This window comes from Oncorhynchus clarkii, unplaced genomic scaffold (genome assembly GCF_045791955.1).
Source record: "Oncorhynchus clarkii lewisi isolate Uvic-CL-2024 unplaced genomic scaffold, UVic_Ocla_1.0 unplaced_contig_9596_pilon_pilon, whole genome shotgun sequence".
Taxonomy (NCBI): Eukaryota; Metazoa; Chordata; class Actinopteri; order Salmoniformes; family Salmonidae; genus Oncorhynchus; species Oncorhynchus clarkii.
This window is the reverse complement of record NW_027257954.1, coordinates 299,505-320,000: the sequence shown is the minus strand read 5'-3', so window position 1 is coordinate 320,000 and position 20,496 is coordinate 299,505. Positions and strand designations below refer to the sequence as shown.

Here is a 20,496-nt window from a genome sequence, read left to right as displayed (position 1 = left end):
AGCTCTACGGACAATTCCTTTGACCTCATGGCTTGGTTTTTGCTCTGACATGCACTGTCAACTGTAGGACCTTTATATAGACAGGTGTGTGCCTTACTAAATCATGTCCAATCAATTGAATTTACCACAGGTGGACTCCAAGTTGTAGAAACATCTCAAGGATGTTCAATGGAAACAGGATGCACCTGAGCTCAATTTCGCGTTTCATAGCAAAGGGTCTGAATACTTATATAAATCAGGTATTTTTTAAAATAATTTTTCATTTTTAATTTGCAAAAATATCTAAAAACCCTGTTTTCGCTTTGTCATTATGGGATATTGTGAGTAGATTGGTGAGGGTTTATTTTATATAATACATTTTACAATAAGGATGTAACGTAACATTTTGGGGAAAAAGTCAAGGGGTCTGAATACTTTCTGAAGGCCCAGTATATTCATGCTGTGAGACTTGATGCTGTCGGTAGGACACAGTTAGTTGTCGGTAGGACACAGTTAGTTGTTTCGATGCTGTCGGTAGGACACAGTTAGTTGTCGGTAGGACACAGTTAGTTGTTTCGATGCTGTCGGTAGGACACAGTTAGTTGTCGGTAGGACACAGTTAGTTGTTTCGATGCTGTCGGTAGGACACAGTTAGTTGTTTCGATGCTGTCGGTAGGACACAGTTAGTTGTTTCGATGCTGTCGGTAGAACACAGTTAGTTGTTTCGATGCTGTCGGTAGGACACAGTTAGTTGTCGGTAGGACACAGTTAGTTGTTTCGATGCTGTCGGTAGGACACAGTTAGTTGTTTCGATGCTGTCGGTAGGACACAGTTAGTTGTTTCGATGCTGTCGGTAGGACACAGTTAGTTGTTTCGATGCTGTCGGTAGGATACAGTTAGTTGTTTCGATGCTGTCGGTAGGACACAGTTAGTTGTTTCGATGCTGTTGGTAGGACACAGTTAGTTGTTTCGATGCTGTCGGTAGGACACAGTTAGTTGTTTTAATGCTGTCGGTAGGACACAGTTAGTTGTTTCGATGCTGTCGGTAGGACACAGTTAGTTGTTTCGATGCTGTCGGTAGGACACAGTTAGTTGTTTCGATGCTGTCGGTAGGACACAGTTAGTTGTTTTAGAGGTAAAGGCTGACATGGATACATTTTTTTCCTTTGTGTTTTGTTAAGGGAAACAAAAGGAAACAGATAGATCTTGATCTTAATCTTGATCTAAATCTTGATCTAGTTCTTAATCTTGATCTAGACCTTAATCTAAATCTTGATCTAAATCTTGATCTTGATCTAAATATGGATCTAAATCTTCATCTAGATCTTAATCTTGATCTGGATCTTAATCTTGATCTAAACCTTGATCTACATCTTAATCTAGATCTTAATCTAGATCTTAATCTTGATCTTAGTGCTCTCTCTCCCTGTGTGCAGGTGTAAAGAATGCTGATGAGAATGAGCTGAGGGCCATAGCTTCTGAGCCTGACAACACTCATGTGTACAACGTGGCAGACTTCAGCGTCATGAGCTCTATCATAGAGGGACTGACCCAGATAGTCTGTGAACGGGTAGAGGAGCAGGACAAGGAGATCAAAGGTGAACAAATCAAATCAGAGAGCAAAGATGTTGTCACGTCAGTCCTCATACTACTGTATATCTTTACAGTACATACTGTCTCAGTCCTCATACTACTGTATATCTTTACAGTACATGCTGTCTCATTCACTTAGACACAGTGCCCAGTCTTCAGTCCTCATACTACTGTATATCTTTACAGTACATACTGTCTCATTCACTTAGACACAGTGCCCAGTCTTCAGTCCTCATACTACTGTATATCTTTACAGTACATACTGTCTCATTCACCATACTACTGTATATCTTTACAGTACATACTGTCTCATTCACTTAGACACAGTACCGAGTCTTCAGTCCTCATACTACTGTATATCTTTACAGTACATACTGTCTCATTCACTTAGACACAGTACCCAGTCTTCAGTCCTCATACTACTGTATATCTTTACAGTACATACTGTCTCATTCACTTAGACACAGTACCCAGTCTTCAGTCCTCATACTACTGTATATCTTTACAGTACATACTGTCTCATTCACTTAGACACAGTACCCAGTCTTCAGTCCTCATACTACTGTATATCTTTACAGTACATACTGTCTCATTCACTTAGACACAGTACCCAGTCTTCAGTCCTCATACTACTGTATATCTTTACAGTACATACTGTCTCATTCACTTAGACACAGTACCCAGTCTTCAGTCCTCATACTACTGTATATCTTTACAGTACATACTGTCTCAGTCCTCATACTACTGTATATATTTACAGTACATGCTGTCTCATTCACTTAGACACAGTACCCAGTCTTCAGTCCTCATACTACTGTATATCTTTAGAGTACATACTGTCTCATTCACTTAGACACAGTACCCAGTCTTCAGTCCTCATACTACTGTATATCTTTACAGTACATACTGTCTCAGTCCTCATACTACTGTATATCTTTACAGTACATACTGTCTCAGTCCTCATACTACTGTATATATTTACAGTACATACTGTCTCATTCACTTAGACACAGTGCCCAGTCTTTAATATTGAAATAACTCCTGTCTGTTTAATACACTTTATACTTAATCCTCATTGCAGAATCATCATAATGCTGTCCATACAGTGCCTTGCGAAAGTATTCGGCCACCTTGAACTTTGCGACCTTTTGCCACATTTCAGGCTTCAAACATAAAGATATAAAACTGTATTTTTTTGTGAAGAATCAACAACAAGTGGGACACAATCATGAAGTGGAACGACATTTATTGGATATTTCAAATTTTTTAACAAATCAAAAACTGAAAAATTGGGCGTGCAAAATTATTCAGCCCCTTTACTTTCAGTGCAGCAAACTCTCTCCAGAAGTTCAGTGAGGATCTCTGAATGATCCAATGTTGACCTAAATGACTAATGATGATAAATACAATCCACTTGTGTGTAATCAAGTCTCCGTATAAATGCACCTGCACTGTGATAGTCTCAGAGGTCCGTTAAAAGCGCAGAGAGCATCATGAAGAACAAGGAACACACCAGGCAGGTCCGAGATACTGTTGTGAAGAAGTTTAAAGCCGGATTTGGATACAAAAAGATTTCCCAAGCTTTAAACATCCCAAGCAGCACTGTGCAAGCGATAATATTGAAATGGAAGGAGTATCAGACCACTGCAAATCTACCAAGACCTGGCCGTCCCTCTAAACTTTCAGCTCATACAAGGAGAAGACTGATCAGAGATGCAGCCAAGAGGCCCATGATCACTCTGGATGAACTGCAGAGATCTACAGCTGAGGTGGGAGACTCTGTCCATAGGACAACAATCAGTCGTATATTGCACAAATCTGGCCTTTATGGAAGAGTGGCAAGAAGAAAGCCATTTCTTAAAGATATCCATAAAAAGTGTTGTTTAAAGTTTGCCACAAGCCACCTGGGAGACACACCAAACATGTGGAAGAAGGTGCTCTGGTCAGATGAAACCAAAATTGAACTTTTTGGCAACAATGCAAAACGTTATGTTTGGCGTAAAAGCAACACAGCTGAACACACCATCCCCACTGTCAAACATGGTGGTGGCAGCATCGTGTTTTGGGCCTGCTTTTCTTCAGCAGGGACAGGGAAGATGGTTAAAATTGATGGGAAGATGGATGGAGCCAAATACAGGACCATTCTGGAAGAAAACCTGATGGAGTCTGCAAAAGACCTGAGACTGGGACGGAGATTTGTCTTCCAACAAGACAATGATCCAAAACATAAAGCAAAATCTACAATGGAATGGTTCAAAAATAAACATATCCAGGTGTTAGAATGGCCAAGTCAAAGTCCAGACCTGAATCCAATCGAGAATCTGTGGAAAGAACTGAAAACTGCTGTTCACAAATGCTCTCCATCCAACCTCACTGAGCTCGAGCTGTTTTGCAAGGAGGAATGGGAAAAAATTTCAGTCTCTCGATGTGCAAAACTGATAGAGACATACCCCAAGCGACATACAGCTGTAATCGCAGCAAAAGGTGGCGCTACAAAGTATTAACTTAAGGGGGCTGAATAATTTTGCACGACCAATTCTTCAGTTTTTGATTTGTTAAAAAAGTTTGAAATATCCAATAAATGTCGTTCCACTTCATGATTGTGTCCCACTTGTTGTTGATTCTTCACAAAAAAATACAGTTTTATATCTTTATGTTTGAAGCCTGAAATGTGGCAAAAGGTCGCAAAGTTTAAGGGGGGCGAATACTTTCGCAAGGCACTGTATTTAGTGCATACTGAATAAACACGGCACTTAGACATACACACTTAGAAAAAGGGTTCCAAAAGGGTTCTTCGGCTGTCCCCATAGGAATACCTTTATTGGTTACAGGTAGAACCCTTCTGGGTTCCATTTAGAACCCTCTATGGAAAGAGTTCTACATGGAACCCTTTTGGGTTCTACCTGTAACCAATAAAGGTATTCCTATGGGGACAGCTGAAGAACCCTTTTGGAACCCTTTTTTCTAAGTGTGTATGTCTAAGTGCGGGTTCTAGTTGGAACCAAAAATAGTTCTTCATAGGGTTCTCCTATGGGGACAGCCAAAGAACCCTTTTAGGTTCTGGATAGCATATTTTATTTCTAAGAGTGTACTGTACAAACTTTCCATACCATGCATTCTCTAGCGATCCGTTGTAATGTATCTCCAGAGGAGACGGCAGGTCAGGAGACACAGGGAGCTCCTCAGGACCTAGTGACATCAACATGTCCATACAGTATACTGTACAGTCTGTCACCTTAGATGATGCTGTCCTGTACTATCTGAATGTGTGTTCCTCCAGGAGAGTCTGCAGGTCAGGAGACACAGGGAGCCCCTCAGGACCTAGTGACATCAGAGGTGACAGCCAGGAGTTTCATGGTGTCCTGGAGTCACGCTCCCGGCAGTGTAGAGAAGTACCGTGTGGTGTTCTACCCTGCTACCCAGGGAGGACGGCCTGAAGAGGTATACACACTCCATCTTACTCTCCCACCCAGTAGGGTTTTTAATGTTCAGTCTCTGTGTATCTCTCTGACCCAGTATCTGTGTATCTCTCTGACCCAGTCTCTGTGTATCTCTCAGACCCAGTCTCTGTGTATCTCTCAGACCCAGTCTCTGTGTATCTCTCTGACCCAGTCTCTGTGTATCTCTCTGACCCAGTCTCTGTGTATCTCTCTGACCCAGTATCTGTGTATCTCTCTGACCCAGTCTCTGTGTATCTCTCTGACCCAGTCTCTGTGTATCTCTCTGACCCAGTCTCTGTGTATCTCTCAGACCCAGTCTCTGTGTATCTCTCAGACCCAGTCTCTGTGTATCTCTCTGACCCAGTCTCTGTGTATCTCTCTGACCCAGTCTCTGTGTATCTCTCTGACCCAGTCTCTGTGTATCTCTCTGACCCAGTCTCTGTGTATCTCTCTGACCCAGTCTCTGTGTATCTCTCTGACCCAGTCTCTGTGTATCTCTCTGACCCAGTCTCTGTGTATCTCTCAGACCCAGTCTCTGTGTATCTCTCAGACCCAGTCTCTGTGTATCTCTCTGACCCAGTCTCTGTGTATCTCTCTGACCCAGTCTCTGTGTATCTCTCTGACCCAGTCTCTGTGTATCTCTCTGACCCAGTCTCTGTGTATCTCTCTGACCCAGTCTCTGTGTATCTCTCAGACCCAGTCTCTGTGTATCTCTCAGACCCAGTCTCTGTGTATCTCTCTGACCCAGTCTCTGTGTATCTCTCTGACCCAGTCTCTGTGTATCTCTCTGACCCAGTCTCTGTGTATCTCTCTGACCCAGTCTCTGTGTATCTCTCTGACCCAGCCTCTGTGTATCTCTCTGACCCAGTCAATTCAATTCAATTCAATTCAAGGGCTTTATTGGCATGGGAAACATGTGTTAACATTGCCAAAGCAAGTGAGGTAGACAACATACAAAGTGAATATATAAAGTAAAAAACAACAAAAATTAACAGTAAACATTACACATACAGAGGTTTCAAAACAGTAAAGACATTACAAATGTCATATTATATATATATATATATATACAGTGTTTTAACAATGTACAAATGGTTAAAGGACACAAGATAAAATAAATAAGCATAAATATGGGTTGTATTTACAATGGTGTGTGTTCTTCACTGGTTGCCCTTTTCTCGTGGCAACAGGTCACAAATCTTGCTGCTGTGATGGCACACTGTGGAATTTCACCCAGTAGATATGGGAGTTTTTCAAATTTGGATTTGTTTTCGAATTCTTTGTGGATCTGTGTAATCTGAGGGAAATATGTCTCTCTAATATGGTCATACATTGGGCAGGAGGTTAGGAAGTGCAGCTCAGTTTCCACCTCATTTTGTGGGCAGTGAGCACATAGCCTGTCTTCTCTTGAGAGCCATGTCTGCCTACGGCGGCCTTTCTCAATAGCAAGGCTATGCTCACTGAGTCTGTACATAGTCAAAGCTTTCCTTAATTTTGGGTCAGTCACAGTGGTCAGGTATTCTGCCAAATAGCATTCTAGTTTGCTCTGTTTTTTTGTTAATTCTTTCCAATGTGTCAAGTAATTATCTTTTTGTTTTCTCATGATTTGGTTTGGTCTAATTGTGCTGTTGTCCTGGGGCTCTGTAGGGTGTGTTTGTGTTTGTGAACAGAGCCCCAGGACCAGCTTGCTTAGGGGACTCTTCTCCAGGTTCATCTCTCTGTAGGTGATGGCTTTGTTATGGAAGGTTTGTGAATCACTTCCTTTTAGGTGGTTGTAGAATTTAACGGCTCTTTTCTGGATTTTGATAATTAGTGGGTATCGGCCTAATTCTGCTCTGCATGCATTATTTGGTGTTCTACGTTGTACACGGAGGATATTTTTGCAGAATTCTGCGTGCAGAGTCTCAATTTGGTGTTTGTCCCATTTTGTGAATTCTTGGTTGGTGAGCGGACCCCAGACCTCACAACCATAAAGGGCAATGGGCTCTATGACTGATTCAAGTATTTTTAGCCAAATCCTAATTGGTATGTTGAAATTTATGTTTCTTTTGATGGCATAGAATGCCCTTCTTGCCTTGTCTCTCAGATCGTTCACAGCTTTGTGGAAGTTACCTGTGGCGCTGATGTTTAGGCCAAGGTATGTATAGTTTTTTGTGTGCTCTAGGGCAACAGTGTCTAGATGGAATTTGTATTTGTGGTCCTGGTGACTGGACCTTTTTTGGAACACCATTATTTTGGTCTTACTGAGATTTACTGTCAGGGCCCAGGTCTGACAGAATCTGTGCATAATGTCTAGGTGCTGCTGTAGGCCCTCCTTGGTTGGTGACAGAAGCACCAGATCATCGGCAAACAGCAGACATTTGACTTCGGATTCTAGCAGGGGGAGGCCGGGTGCTGCCGACTTTTCTAGTGCCCGCGCCAATTCGTTGATATATATGTTGAAGAGGGTGGGGCTTAAGCTGCATCCCTGTCTAACCCCACGACCCTGTGTGAAGAAATGTGTGTGTTTTTTGCCAATTTTAACCGCACACTTGTTGTTTGTGTACATGGATTTTATAATGTCGTATGTTTTACCCCCAACACCACTTTCCATCAGTTTGTATAGCAGACCCTCATGCCAGATTGAGTCGAAGGCTTTTTTGAAATCAACAAAGCATGAGAAGACTTTGTGTCTTCTCAGTCTCTGTGTATCTCTCTGACCCAGTCTCTGTGTGTCTCTCTGACCCAGTTTCTGTGTATCTCTCTTTGTATCTCTCCCAGGCTGTGGTGGACGGCACAGAGAACTCTGTGGTTCTGCGGCATCTCAACTCCTTAACAGAGTACCAGTTAGCTGTGTTCGCTGTCTACACCAGCTCAGCTAGCGAGGCACTTCGTGGCAGCGAGACCACATGTGAGTCCACCTCCCTTCTCATTTTCAGCAAGACTATTTTCTACACTTGTTTTTTTTTTCCTCCTGGGCCAAGTTGGATGTGTGTAAACATACTCTTTCACCTGGGTTTAACCCAACTCTCTGTGTGTGTCTGTTCGTTCCTGTGTGTGCGCGTTCCTGCGTGTGTTCACGTGTGTCTCAGTGGCTCTCCCCATGGTGAACGGCCTGGAGCTGTACGACGTTACCCACAACACCATGCGGGCGCGGTGGAGCGGTGTGCAGGGCGTCTCGGGGTACATGGTCCTATACGCCCCCCTGACCGAGGACCAGGCCTCCGACGAGAAAGAGGTACCCCAGCCGGAGGGCCGCAAGCCTGGGTGGGATCGGTCTGGGGGAGGGTTCTTCCTGGAGGGGCTGCTGGTGGTCCGTGTCTCTTTTCTCCTGATGAAATATAGCATGGATAATCCCTAGTTCCTAAACCACAGGAGCACCGGGGATGGGAGGCCTTGTGTCAGTAGATCTGCTGCTGAACAGAACCAGCAGAACCCTGGTGATCTGGAGGCTCCACAGGCTTATTGGATCTGGTGGTGTCATGGAGGCAGGAGAGGCCTCAATAAGAGGACATCCTCTGTCCCTGTCTTTGTCCCTGTCTCTGTCCCTGTCTCTGTCCCTGTCTCTGTCCCTGTCTCTGTCCCTGTCTCTGTCCCTGTCCCTGTCTCTCTCTGTCCATGTATCTGTCCCTGTCTCTCTCTGTCCCTATCTCTGTCTCGGTATTTGTCCCTGTCCCTATCTCTGTCTCTGTCCCTACCTCTGTCTCTGTTTCTGTCCCTGTCTCTCTCTGTCCCTATCTCTGTCCCTGTCTCTGTCCCTGTCTCTCTCTATCCCTGTCTCTCTCTGTCCCTGTCTCTGTCTCTGTCATTGTATCTGTCCCTGTCCCTCTCTGTCCCCGTCTCTGTCCCTGTCTCTGTCTCTGTCATTGTATCTGTCCCTGTTCCTCTCTGTCCCCGTCTCTGTCCCTGTCCCTGTCTGTGTATCTGTCCCTGTCCCTGTGTCTGTCCCTGTCCCTGTGTCTGTCCCTGTCTCTGTCCCTGTCCCTGTCCCTGTCCCTGTCCCTGTCCCTGTCTCTGTCTCTGTCCCTGTCTCTGTTTTACATTTTGACATGAGGCCAGAGAGGAAAATTAGCTGTTTTACATTTTGACATGAGACCAGAGAGGAAAATGAGCTTTTACTTTCTGACATGAGGGGGCAGAGAGGAAAATGAGCTGTTTTACATTTTGACATGAGGGCAGAGAGGAAAATGAGCTGTTTTACATTTTGACATGAGGGCAGAGAGGAAAATGAGCTGTTTTACATTCTGACATGAGGTGGATTTTTTGCATTTTTTAATATGATATCTGAGTGACACTGACTAACAGAATCGATGGGGGCCCCTGGTCGGTATTTCAACCATGATAACAAGTTTAGATAGCTGTCCGCTAAACTAACTGACACGGGCTAATTGACTGACTATCAGTGACTGGCAGAACAAGAGAAAAACTGACGATGTACCACCACATTTTGAAATTGCAACTTGTGTATTCTAATCTTCTAACCCGCAACAGTAAGTTGAGACCTCGACTGAGTTTATAAAATACACTGCTCAAAAAAACAGAGGGAACACTTAAACAACACAATGTAACTCCAAGTGAATCACACTTCTGTGAAATCAAACTGTCCACTTAGGAAGCAACACTGATTGACAATAAATTTCACATGCTGTTGTGCAAATGGAATAGACAACAGGTTGAAATTATAGGCAATTAGCAAGACACCCCCAATAAAGGAGTGGTTTTGCAGGTGATGACCACAGACCACTTCTCAGTTCCTATGCTTCCTGGCTGATGTTTTGGTCACTTTTGAATGCTGGCGGTGCTTTCACTCTAGTGGTAGCATGAGACGGAGTCTACAACCCACACAAGTGGCTCAGGTAGTGCAGCTCATCCAGGATGGAACATCAATGCGAGCTGTGGCTAGAAGGTTTGCTGTGTCTGTCAGCGTAGTTTCCAGAGCATGGAGGCGCTACCAGGAGACAGGCCAGTACATCAGAAGACGTGGAGGAGGCCGTAAGAGGGCAACAACCCAGCAGCAGGACCGCTACCTCCGCCTTTGTGCAAGGAGGAGCAGGAGGAGCACTGCCAGAGCCCTGCAAAATGACCTCCAGCAGGCCACAAATGTGCATGTGTCTGCTCAAACGGTCAGAAACAGACTCCATGAGGGTGGTATGAGGGCCCGACGTCCACGGGTGGGGGTTGTGCTTACAGCCCAACACCGTGCAGGACGTTTGGCATTTGTCAGAGAACACCAAGATTGGCAAATTCGCCACTGGCGCCCTGTGCTCTTCACAGATGAAAGCAGGTTCACACTGAGCACATGTGACAGTCTGGAGACGCCGTAGAGAACGTTCTGCTGCCTGCAACATCCTCCAGCATGACCGGTTTGGCGGTGGATCAGTCATGGTGTGGGGTGGCATTTCTTTGGGGGGCCGCACAGCCCTCCATGTGCTCGCCAGAGGTAGCCTGACTGCCATTAGGTACTGAGATGAGATCCTCAGACCCCTTGTGAGACCATATGCTGGTGCGATTGGCCCTGGGTTCCTCCTAATGCAAGACAATGATAGACCTCATGTGGCTGGTGTGTGTCAGCAGTTCCTGCAAGAGGAAGGCATTGATGCTATGGACTGGCCCGCCCGTTCCCCAGACCTGAATCCAATTGAGCACATCTGGGACATCATGTCTCGCTCCATCCACCAACGCCACGTTGCACCACAGACTGTCCAGGAGTTGGCGGATGCTTTAGTCCAGGTCTGGGAGAAGATCCCTCAGGAGACCAACCACCTCATCAGGAGCATGCCCAGGCGTTGTAGGGAGGTCATACAGGCACGTGGAGGCCACACACTGATATACTGAGCCTCACTTTGACTTGTTTTAAGGACATTACATCAAAGTTGGATCAGCCTGTAGTGTGGTTTTCCACTTTAATTTTGAGTGTGACTCCAAATCCAGACCTCCATGGGTTGATACATTTGATTTCCATTGATCATTTTTGTGTGATTTTGTTGTCAGCACATTCAACCATGTAAAGAAAAAAGTATTTAATGAGATTATTTCATTCATTCAGATCTAGGATGTGTTATTTTAGTGTTCCCTTTATTTTTTTGAGCAGTGTATGTATATATATATATATATATAATATGGGGAACTTTGGTTTTACCTCTCTGTGTGTGGCCCGCGGCCCTTCCAAAGTGCGGCCACGGTCCGGATTATTCCACAAGATAAACGACTCTGCTTTTTCTACAGTATTGCGTGCCTCAGAAATAATACTGTACGTTCTGTACAGCTGTCTTCAGACAGTGCAAAGAAGTGACATGTTTCATGTTGAATTATTCTCCGTACTAATCAGGCTTCCAGATGGCGCTTCTTGGCTTTAGTCCCAACAGTACCCTGTTGACTACATTAGTCCACTACACAAGTAGTGCACTATATAAGGAATAGGTTGTAATTTGGGACTCACACCACTGTGTCATCTGGACCTTCATCGATGCTTTCCCATTTCCCTCTTTTAATACCAACAGATGAAGGTGTCAGACGCAGTAACTGATCTACAGCTGGAGGACTTGACTCCTGCCACTGAGTACACGGTGACAGTCTACGCCATGTATGGAGAAGAAGCTAGCGATCCTATGAGTAGCCAGCAGACCACCTGTAAGTGTCCTCTTAAACCTACTGTTAAATATTCAACAATTCAGATAAAGGACAGGTATACTGTGGGTCTTCCTGATGACAGGTATACTGTGGGTCTTCCTGAGGACAGATATACTGAAGGTCTTCCCGAGGACAGATATACTGAAGGTCTTCCTGAGGACAGATATACTGAAGGTCTTCCCGAGGACAGATACACTGAAGGTCTTCCTGAGGACAGATATACTGAAGGTCTTCCTGAGGACAGATATACTGTGGGTCTTCCTGAGGACAGATATACTGTGGGTCTTCCTGAGGACAGATATACTGTGGGTCTTCCTGAGGACAGATATACTGTGGGTCTTCCTGAGGACAGATATACTGTGGGTCTTCCTGAGGGCAGATATACTGTAGGTCTTCCTGAGGACAGATATACTGAAGGTCTTCCTGAGGACAGATATACTGAAGGTCTTCCCGAGGACAGATACACTGAAGGTCTTCCTGAGGACAGATATACTGAAGGTCTTCCTGAGGACAGATATACTGTGGGTCTTCCTGAGGACAGATATACTGTGGGTCTTCCTGAGGACAGATATACTGTGGGTCTTCCTGAGGGCAGATATACTGTAGGTCTTCCTGAGGACAGATATACTGAAGGTCTTCCTGAGGACAGATATACTGAAGGTGTTCCTGATGACAGATATACTGTAGGTCTTCCTGAGGACAGATATACTGAAGGTCTTCCTGAGGACAGATATACTGTAGGTCTTCCTGAGGACAGATATACTGTGGGTCTTCCTGATGACAGGTATACTGTGGGTCTTCCTGAGGACAGATATACTGTAGGTCTTCCTGAGGACAGATATACTGAAGGTCTTCCCGAGGACAGATATACTGAAGGTCTTCCTGAGGACAGATATACTGAAGGCCTTCCTGAGGACAGATATACTGAAGGTCTTCCTGAGGACAGATATACTGAAGGTCTTCCTGAAGACAGATATACTGTAGGTCTTCCTGAGGACAGATATACTGTAGGTCTTCCTGAGGACAGATATACTGAAGGTCTTCCCGAGGACAGATATACTGTAGGTCTTCCTGTCTTCAGAAGTTGTAGCTGTATAGCACTTAGTGTCTACTGATGGAAAAAGGGCTCTGTAAATACATTTGATTGATTGATTGATTGATTGATCTCTTCAACATGACATTTTGAGTTAACCCCTTTGTGTCCGCAGTGCCACTGAGCCCTCCCAAGAACCTTGTGTTCTCTGAGGTGGACCACAACTCAGCCAAACTGTCGTGGGAAGCTGCCTCTAGGAAGGTGACAGGATACCACATCATGTACGTCAAGACTGACGGGCTAAAGACTGATGAGGTGAGAGACAACACGAGGGGATTTAACCTAGAACAAGACTAGGGGATTTAACCTAGAACAAGACTAGGGAATTTAACCTAGAACAAGACTAGGTGATTTAACCTAGAACAAGACTAGGGGATTTAACCTAGAACAAGACTAGGGGATTTAACCTAGAACAAGACTAGGGGATTTAACCTAGAACAAGACTAGGGGATTTAACCTAGAACAAGACTAGGGGATTTAACATAGAGTTATACATATATTACGTCTGTCTGTCTGTCTGTCTGTCTGTCTGTCTGTCTGTCTGTCTGTCTGTCTGTCTGTCTGTCTGTCCTCTCAATACTGTGTGTCTCTCTCTCTCTTCTGTCAATACGGTGTGTCTCTTTCTCTTCTGTCAATACTGTGTGTCTCTCTCTCTTCTGTCAATACTGTGTGTCTCTCTCTCTTCTGTCAATACTGTGTGTCTCTCTCTCTTCTGTCAATACTGTGTGTCTCTCTCTCTCTTCTGTCAATACTGTGTGTCTCTCTCTCTTCTGTCAATACTGTGTGTCTCTCTCTCTTCTGTCAATACTGTGTGTCTCTCTCTCTCTTCTGTCAATACTGTGTGTCTCTCTCTCTTCTGTCAATACTGTGTCTCTCTCTCTTCTGTCAATACTGTGTGTCTCTCTCTCTCTTCTGTCAATACTGTGTGTCTCTCTCTCTCTTCTGTCAATACTGTGTGTCTCTCTCTCTTCTGTCAATACTGTGTGTCTCTCTCTCTTCTGTCAATACTGTGTGTCTCTCTCTCTTCTGTCAATACTGTGTCTCTCTCTCTCTTCTGTCAATACTGTGTCTCTCTCTCTCTTCTGTCAATACTGTGTGTCTCTCTCTCTCTTCTGTCAATACTGTGTCTCTCTCTCTTCTGTCAATACTGTGTCTCTCTCTCTTCTGTCAATACTGTGTGTCTCTCTCTCTCTTCTGTCAATACTGTGTCTCTCTCTCTTCTGTCAATACTGTGTGTCTCTCTCTCTCTCTCTTCTGTCAATACTGTGTGTCTCTCTCTCTCTTCTGTCAATACTGTGTGTCTCTCTCTCTCTCTTCTGTCAATACTGTGTGTATCTCTCTCTCTCTTCTGTCAATACTGTGTGTCTCTCTCTCTCTTCTGTCAATACTGTGTGTCTCTCTCTCTCTTCTGTCAATACTGTGTGTCTCTCTCTCTTCTGTCAATACTGTGTGTCTCTCTCTCTTCTGTCAATACTGTGTGTCTCTCTCTCTCTCTTCTGTCAATACTGTGTGTATCTCTCTCTCTCTTCTGTCAATACTGTGTGTCTCTCTCTCTCTTCCCACTAAGGAGGTTGGTACTGAGACAACCCACTAAGGAGGTTGGTACTGAGATAACCCACTAAGGAGGTCAGTACTGAGACAATCCACTAAGGAGGTTGGTACTGGGATAACCCACTAAGGAGGTCAGTACTTAGACAACCCACTAAGGAGGTTGGTACTGAGACAACCCACTAAGGAGGTTGGTACTGAGACAACCCACTAAGGAGGTTGGTACTGGGACAACCCACTATGGAGGTTGGTACTGGGATAACCCACTAAGGAGGTTGGTACTGGGACAACCCACTAAGGAGGTTGGTACTGAGACAATCCACTATGGAGGTCAGTACTGAGACAACCCACTAAGGAGGTTGGTACTGGGATAACCCACTATGGAGGTTGGTACTGGGATAACCCACTAAGGAGGTTGGTACAGGGACAACCCACTATGGAGGTTGGTACTGAGACAACCCATTAAGGAGAGGGGTACTGAGATAACCCACTAAGGAGGTTGGTACTTAGACAATCCACTATGGAGGTCAGTACTGGGACAACCCACTAAGGAGGTTGGTACTGGGACAACCCACTAAGGAGGTTGGTACTGGGATAACCCACTAAGGAGGTTGGTACTGGGACAACCCACTAAGGAGGTTGGTACTTAGACAACCCACTAAGGAGGTTGGTACTGAGACAACCCACTAAGGAGGTTGGTACTGGGACAACCCACTAAGGAGGTCAGTACTGGGATAACCCACTAAGGAGGTCGGTACTGGGATAACCCACCAAGGAGGTTGGTACTGGGATAACCCACAAAGGAGGTTGGTACTGGGATAACCCACTGAGCCCTCCCAAGAACCTTGTGTTCTCTGAGGTGGACCACAACTCAGCCAAACTGTCGTGGGAAGCTGCCTCTAGGAAGGTGACAGGATACCACATCATGTACGTCAAGACTGACGGGCTAAAGACTGATGAGGTGAGAGACAACACGAGGGGATTTAACCTAGAACAAGACTAGGGGATTTAACCTAGAACAAGACTAGGGAATTTAACCTAGAACAAGACTAGGTGATTTAACCTAGAACAAGACTAGGGGATTTAACCTAGAACAAGACTAGGGGATTTAACCTAGAACAAGACTAGGGGATTTAACCTAGAACAAGACTAGGGGATTTAACCTAGAACAAGACTAGGGGATTTAACATAGAGTTATACATATATTACGTCTGTCTGTCTGTCTGTCTGTCTGTCTGTCTGTCTGTCTGTCTGTCTGTCTGTCTGTCTGTCTGTCTGTCTGTCTGTCCTCTCAATACTGTGTGTCTCTCTCTCTCTTCTGTCAATACGGTGTGTCTCTTTCTCTTCTGTCAATACTGTGTGTCTCTCTCTCTTCTGTCAATACTGTGTGTCTCTCTCTCTTCTGTCAATACTGTGTGTCTCTCTCTCTTCTGTCAATACTGTGTGTCTCTCTCTCTCTTCTGTCAATACTGTGTGTCTCTCTCTCTTCTGTCAATACTGTGTGTCTCTCTCTCTTCTGTCAATACTGTGTGTCTCTCTCTCTCTTCTGTCAATACTGTGTGTCTCTCTCTCTTCTGTCAATACTGTGTCTCTCTCTCTTCTGTCAATACTGTGTGTCTCTCTCTCTCTTCTGTCAATACTGTGTGTCTCTCTCTCTCTTCTGTCAATACTGTGTGTCTCTCTCTCTTCTGTCAATACTGTGTGTCTCTCTCTCTTCTGTCAATACTGTGTGTCTCTCTCTCTTCTGTCAATACTGTGTCTCTCTCTCTCTTCTGTCAATACTGTGTCTCTCTCTCTCTTCTGTCAATACTGTGTGTCTCTCTCTCTCTTCTGTCAATACTGTGTCTCTCTCTCTTCTGTCAATACTGTGTCTCTCTCTCTTCTGTCAATACTGTGTGTCTCTCTCTCTCTTCTGTCAATACTGTGTCTCTCTCTCTTCTGTCAATACTGTGTGTCTCTCTCTCTCTCTCTTCTGTCAATACTGTGTGTCTCTCTCTCTCTTCTGTCAATACTGTGTGTCTCTCTCTCTCTCTTCTGTCAATACTGTGTGTATCTCTCTCTCTCTTCTGTCAATACTGTGTGTCTCTCTCTCTCTTCTGTCAATACTGTGTGTCTCTCTCTCTCTTCTGTCAATACTGTGTGTCTCTCTCTCTTCTGTCAATACTGTGTGTCTCTCTCTCTCTTCTGTCAATACTGTGTGTCTCTCTCTCTTCTGTCAATACTGTGTGTCTCTCTCTCTTCTGTCAATACTGTGTGTCTCTCTCTCTCTTCTGTCAATACTGTGTCTCTCTCTCTTCTGTCAATACTGTGTGTCTCTCTCTCTCTTCTGTCAATACTGTGTCTCTCTCTCTTCTGTCAATACTGTGTGTCTCTCTCTCTCTCTTCTGTCAATACTGTGTGTCTCTCTCTCTCTCTCTCTCTTCTGTCAATACTGTGTGTCTGTGTCTCTCTCTCTCTCTCTTCTGTCAATACTGTGTGTCTCTCTCTCTCTCTCTTCTGTCAATACTGTGTGTCTCTCTCTCTCTTCTGTCAATACTGTGTGTCTCTCTCTCTCTTCTGTCAATACTGTGTCTCTCTCTCTTCTGTCAATACTGTGTGTCTCTCTCTCTCTTCTGTCAATACTGTGTGTCTCTCTCTCTCTTCTGTCAATACTGTGTGTCTCTCTCTCTCTTCTGTCAATACTGTGTGTCTCTCTCTCTCTTCTGTCAATACTGTGTGTCTCTCTCTCTCTTCTGTAAATACTGTGTCTCTCTCTCTTCTGTCAATACTGTGTGTCTCTCTCTCTCTTCTGTCAATACTGTGTGTCTCTCTCTCTCTTCTGTAAATACTGTGTCTCTCTCTCTTCTGTCAATACTGTGTGTCTCTCTCTCTCTCTTCTGTCAATACTGTGTCTCTCTCTCTTCTGTCAATACTGTGTGTCTCTCTCTCTCTCTTCTGTCAATACTGTGTCTCTCTCTCTTCTGTCAATACTGTGTCTCTCTCTCTTCTGTCAATACTGTGTGTCTCTGTTTCCCCTTAGGTGGATGTGGGTCCAGTCACGTCCTGGACTCTGAATGACCTGATGTCTGCAAGGGAGTATGAGGTAGCCATATTTGGGATCTACGACGAGGGCCAATCAGAAGCCCTCTCTGGCAGCTTCACCACCGGTAAGAACCAATCAGAGTCTCTCAGAGTAGTGCCAGATGGACAGGGTTTGCACTTTAGGAACTATTTTATTGGTACTAACCAGGTCAGAATAGGACTGTAGTATGAGTTTTTCCAGTCAGAAGTGATGTGTGTTTTACTTCATGTTATAGCTGATCTTACTGTTCTGATGATGCTGTTTGATCTCTCTAATAGACCCTGTACCAGGCCCTCTTGACCTCCAGGCCAGTGAGGTCACCGCAGAGAGCTTCCGGGTCAGCTGGGATCACTCTGCTCCGGGCATCGTCCTCTACAAACTGACCTGGGCTCCTTATGATGGAGGGGACACTAAGGAGGTCAGTATGGGGTCAACCCACTAAGGAGGTTAGGACAGGGACAACCCACTAAGGAGGTCAGTACTGAGACAACCCACTAAGGAGGTTGGTACTGGGACAACCCACTAAGGAGGTTGGTACTGGGACAACCCACTATGGAGGTTGGTACTGAGACAACCCACTAAGGAGGTTGGTACTGGGATAACCCACTATGGAGGTCAGTACTGAGACAACCCACTATGGAGGTTGGTACTGAGACAACCCACTAAGGAGGTTGGTACTGGGATAACCCACTATGGAGGTCAGTACTGAGACAACCCACTAAGGAGGTCAGTACTGAGATAACCCACTAAGGAGGTTGGTACTGGGACAACCCACTAAGGAGGTTGGTACTGGGATAACCCACTAAGGAGGTTGGTACTGGGATAACCCACTAAGGAGGTCAGTACTGAGACAACCCACTATGGAGGTCAGTACTGAGACAACCCACTAAGGAGGTTGGTACTGGGACAACCCACTAAGGAGGTTGGTACTGGGATAACCCACTAAGGAGGTTGGTACAGGGACAACCCACTAAGGAGGTCAGTACTGAGACAACCCACTAAGGAGGTTGGTACTGGGACAACCCACTAAGGAGGTTGGTACTGGGACAACCCACTAAGGAGGTTGGTACTGGGATAACCCACTAAGGAGGTTGGTACAGGGACAACCCACTATGGAGGTTGGTACTGAGACAACCCATTAAGGAGAGGGGTACTGAGATAACCCACTAAGGAGGTCAGTACTGAGATAACCCACTAAGGAGGTCAGTACTGAGACAACCCACTAAGGAGGTCAGTACTTAGACAACCCACTATGGAGGTTGGTACTGGGACAACCCACTATGGAGGTTGGTACTGGGATAACCCACTAAGGAGGTTGGTACTGGGACAACCCACTATGGAGGTTGGTACTGGGACAACCCACTATGGAGGTTGGTACTGGGACAACCCACTAAGGAGGTTGGTACTGGGACAACCCACTATGGAGGTTGGTACTGGGATAACCCACTAAGGAGGTTGGTACTGGGACAACCCACTATGGAGGTTGGTACTGGGATAACCCACTAAGGAGGTTGGTACTGAGACAACCCACTAAGGAGGTTGGTACTGAGACAACCCACTAAGGAGGTTGGTACTGAGATAACCCACTAAGGAGGTCAGTACTGAGACAATCCACTAAGGAGGTTGGTACTGGGATAACCCACTAAGGAGGTCAGTACTTAGACAACCCACTAAGGAGGTTGGTACTGAGACAACCCACTAAGGAGGTTGGTACTGAGACAACCCACTAAGGAGGTTGGTACTGGGACAACCCACTATGGAGGTTGGTACTGGGATAACCCACTAAGGAGGTTGGTACTGGGACAACCCACTAAGGTGGTTGGTACTGAGACAATCCACTATGGAGGTCAGTACTGAGACAACCCACTAAGGAGGTTGGTACTGGGATAACCCACTATGGAGGTTGGTACTGGGATAACCCACTAAGGAGGTTGGTACAGGGACAACCCACTATGGAGGTTGGTACTGAGACAACCCATTAAGGAGAGGGGTACTGAGATAACCCACTAAGGAGGTTGGTACTTAGACAATCCACTATGGAGGTCAGTACTGGGACAACCCACTAAGGAGGTTGGTACTGGGACAACCCACTAAGGAGGTTGGTACTGGGATAACCCACTAAGGAGGTTGGTACTGGGACAACCCACTAAGGAGGTTGGTACTTAGACAACCCACTAAGGAGGTTGGTACTGAGACAACCCACTAAGGAGGTTGGTACTGGGACAACCCACTAAGGAGGTCAGTACTGGGATAACCCACTAAGGAGGTCGGTACTGGGATAACCCACCAAGGAGGTTGGTACTGGGATAACCCACAAAGGAGGTTGGTACTGGGATAACCCACTAAGGAGGTTGGTACTGGGAAAATCCACTAAGGAGGTCAGTACTGGGACAATCCACTAAGGAGGTTGGTTTTGGGACAACCCAAAAGGGAAACCAGACCTGGATCAATACATTTGACAAATGCTTCTTGAGACTCTTGCTGCTCTTCATTTAGTTTGCCAGGTAAAATAGAATACATGGAATAGTCCCAAAAGTGCAAGCTCCAATACTCATAATCCAAGTTAGCTACTTGACTTGATTGGGTGCCTGATTGACTAGGTTTTTAGTGGCTGATATAACTGTGATCCTGGCTCAGATCCAAAGTGTTGATCATCTGTCCTTAACAAGAGAACACCAGCTGTAGAACGGCACAATGCTCCAGTCTCTAGCCAGCTGGGGAAATATTAGCCTGCTGCCAGATCTGTTTGTGCTGTTTAGCCAACTCCTATGACACACAGCCATTGGAGTTGGCTATAAAGCACAAACCGTTATGGCCCCAAGCTAGTGAAATATGCTCTCTGAACTGACTGACCAGCCTCATGCATCACCTGTGTCTGGCCTTTTTCCTGGGTCCTGACTGACTACTGTAGCTAGCTGGTCTTTACAGATAGCACTGCAGGTCTGCAGGTCGGTGTGTTTACCGGGACTCACCGCAGCAGAAAATAATATACTGCTGATGCTGTGGAGTAGATACACTGTGTCTGTGAGGTAGGGTGGTAGAATGTTACTGTGGAGTAGATACACTGTCTGTGAGGTAGGGTGGTAGAATGTTACTGTGGAGTAGATACACTGTCTGTGAGGTAGGGTGGTGGAATGTTACTGTGGAGTAGATACACTGGCTGTGTCTGTGAG

At 45.3% G+C, this 20,496-nt stretch overlaps 1 protein-coding gene across 1 annotated transcript in view; it reads left to right on the top strand.

Moving 5' to 3' along the window:
- Nucleotides 1-20,496, top strand: part of LOC139394234 (collagen alpha-1(XIV) chain-like) — a 229,138-nt gene that overhangs the window by 70,733 nt on the left and 137,909 nt on the right. Inside the window, exons 9-16 of the mRNA XM_071142256.1 lie at nucleotides 1,416-1,577; nucleotides 4,853-5,013; nucleotides 7,773-7,902; nucleotides 8,084-8,229; nucleotides 11,492-11,621; nucleotides 12,830-12,969; nucleotides 17,282-17,408; nucleotides 17,602-17,741. Of these exons, the coding sequence (XP_070998357.1) occupies nucleotides 1,416-1,577; nucleotides 4,853-5,013; nucleotides 7,773-7,902; nucleotides 8,084-8,229; nucleotides 11,492-11,621; nucleotides 12,830-12,969; nucleotides 17,282-17,408; nucleotides 17,602-17,741 (1,136 nt within the window). The remainder of the gene's footprint in view (nucleotides 1-1,415; nucleotides 1,578-4,852; nucleotides 5,014-7,772; nucleotides 7,903-8,083; nucleotides 8,230-11,491; nucleotides 11,622-12,829; nucleotides 12,970-17,281; nucleotides 17,409-17,601; nucleotides 17,742-20,496) is intronic.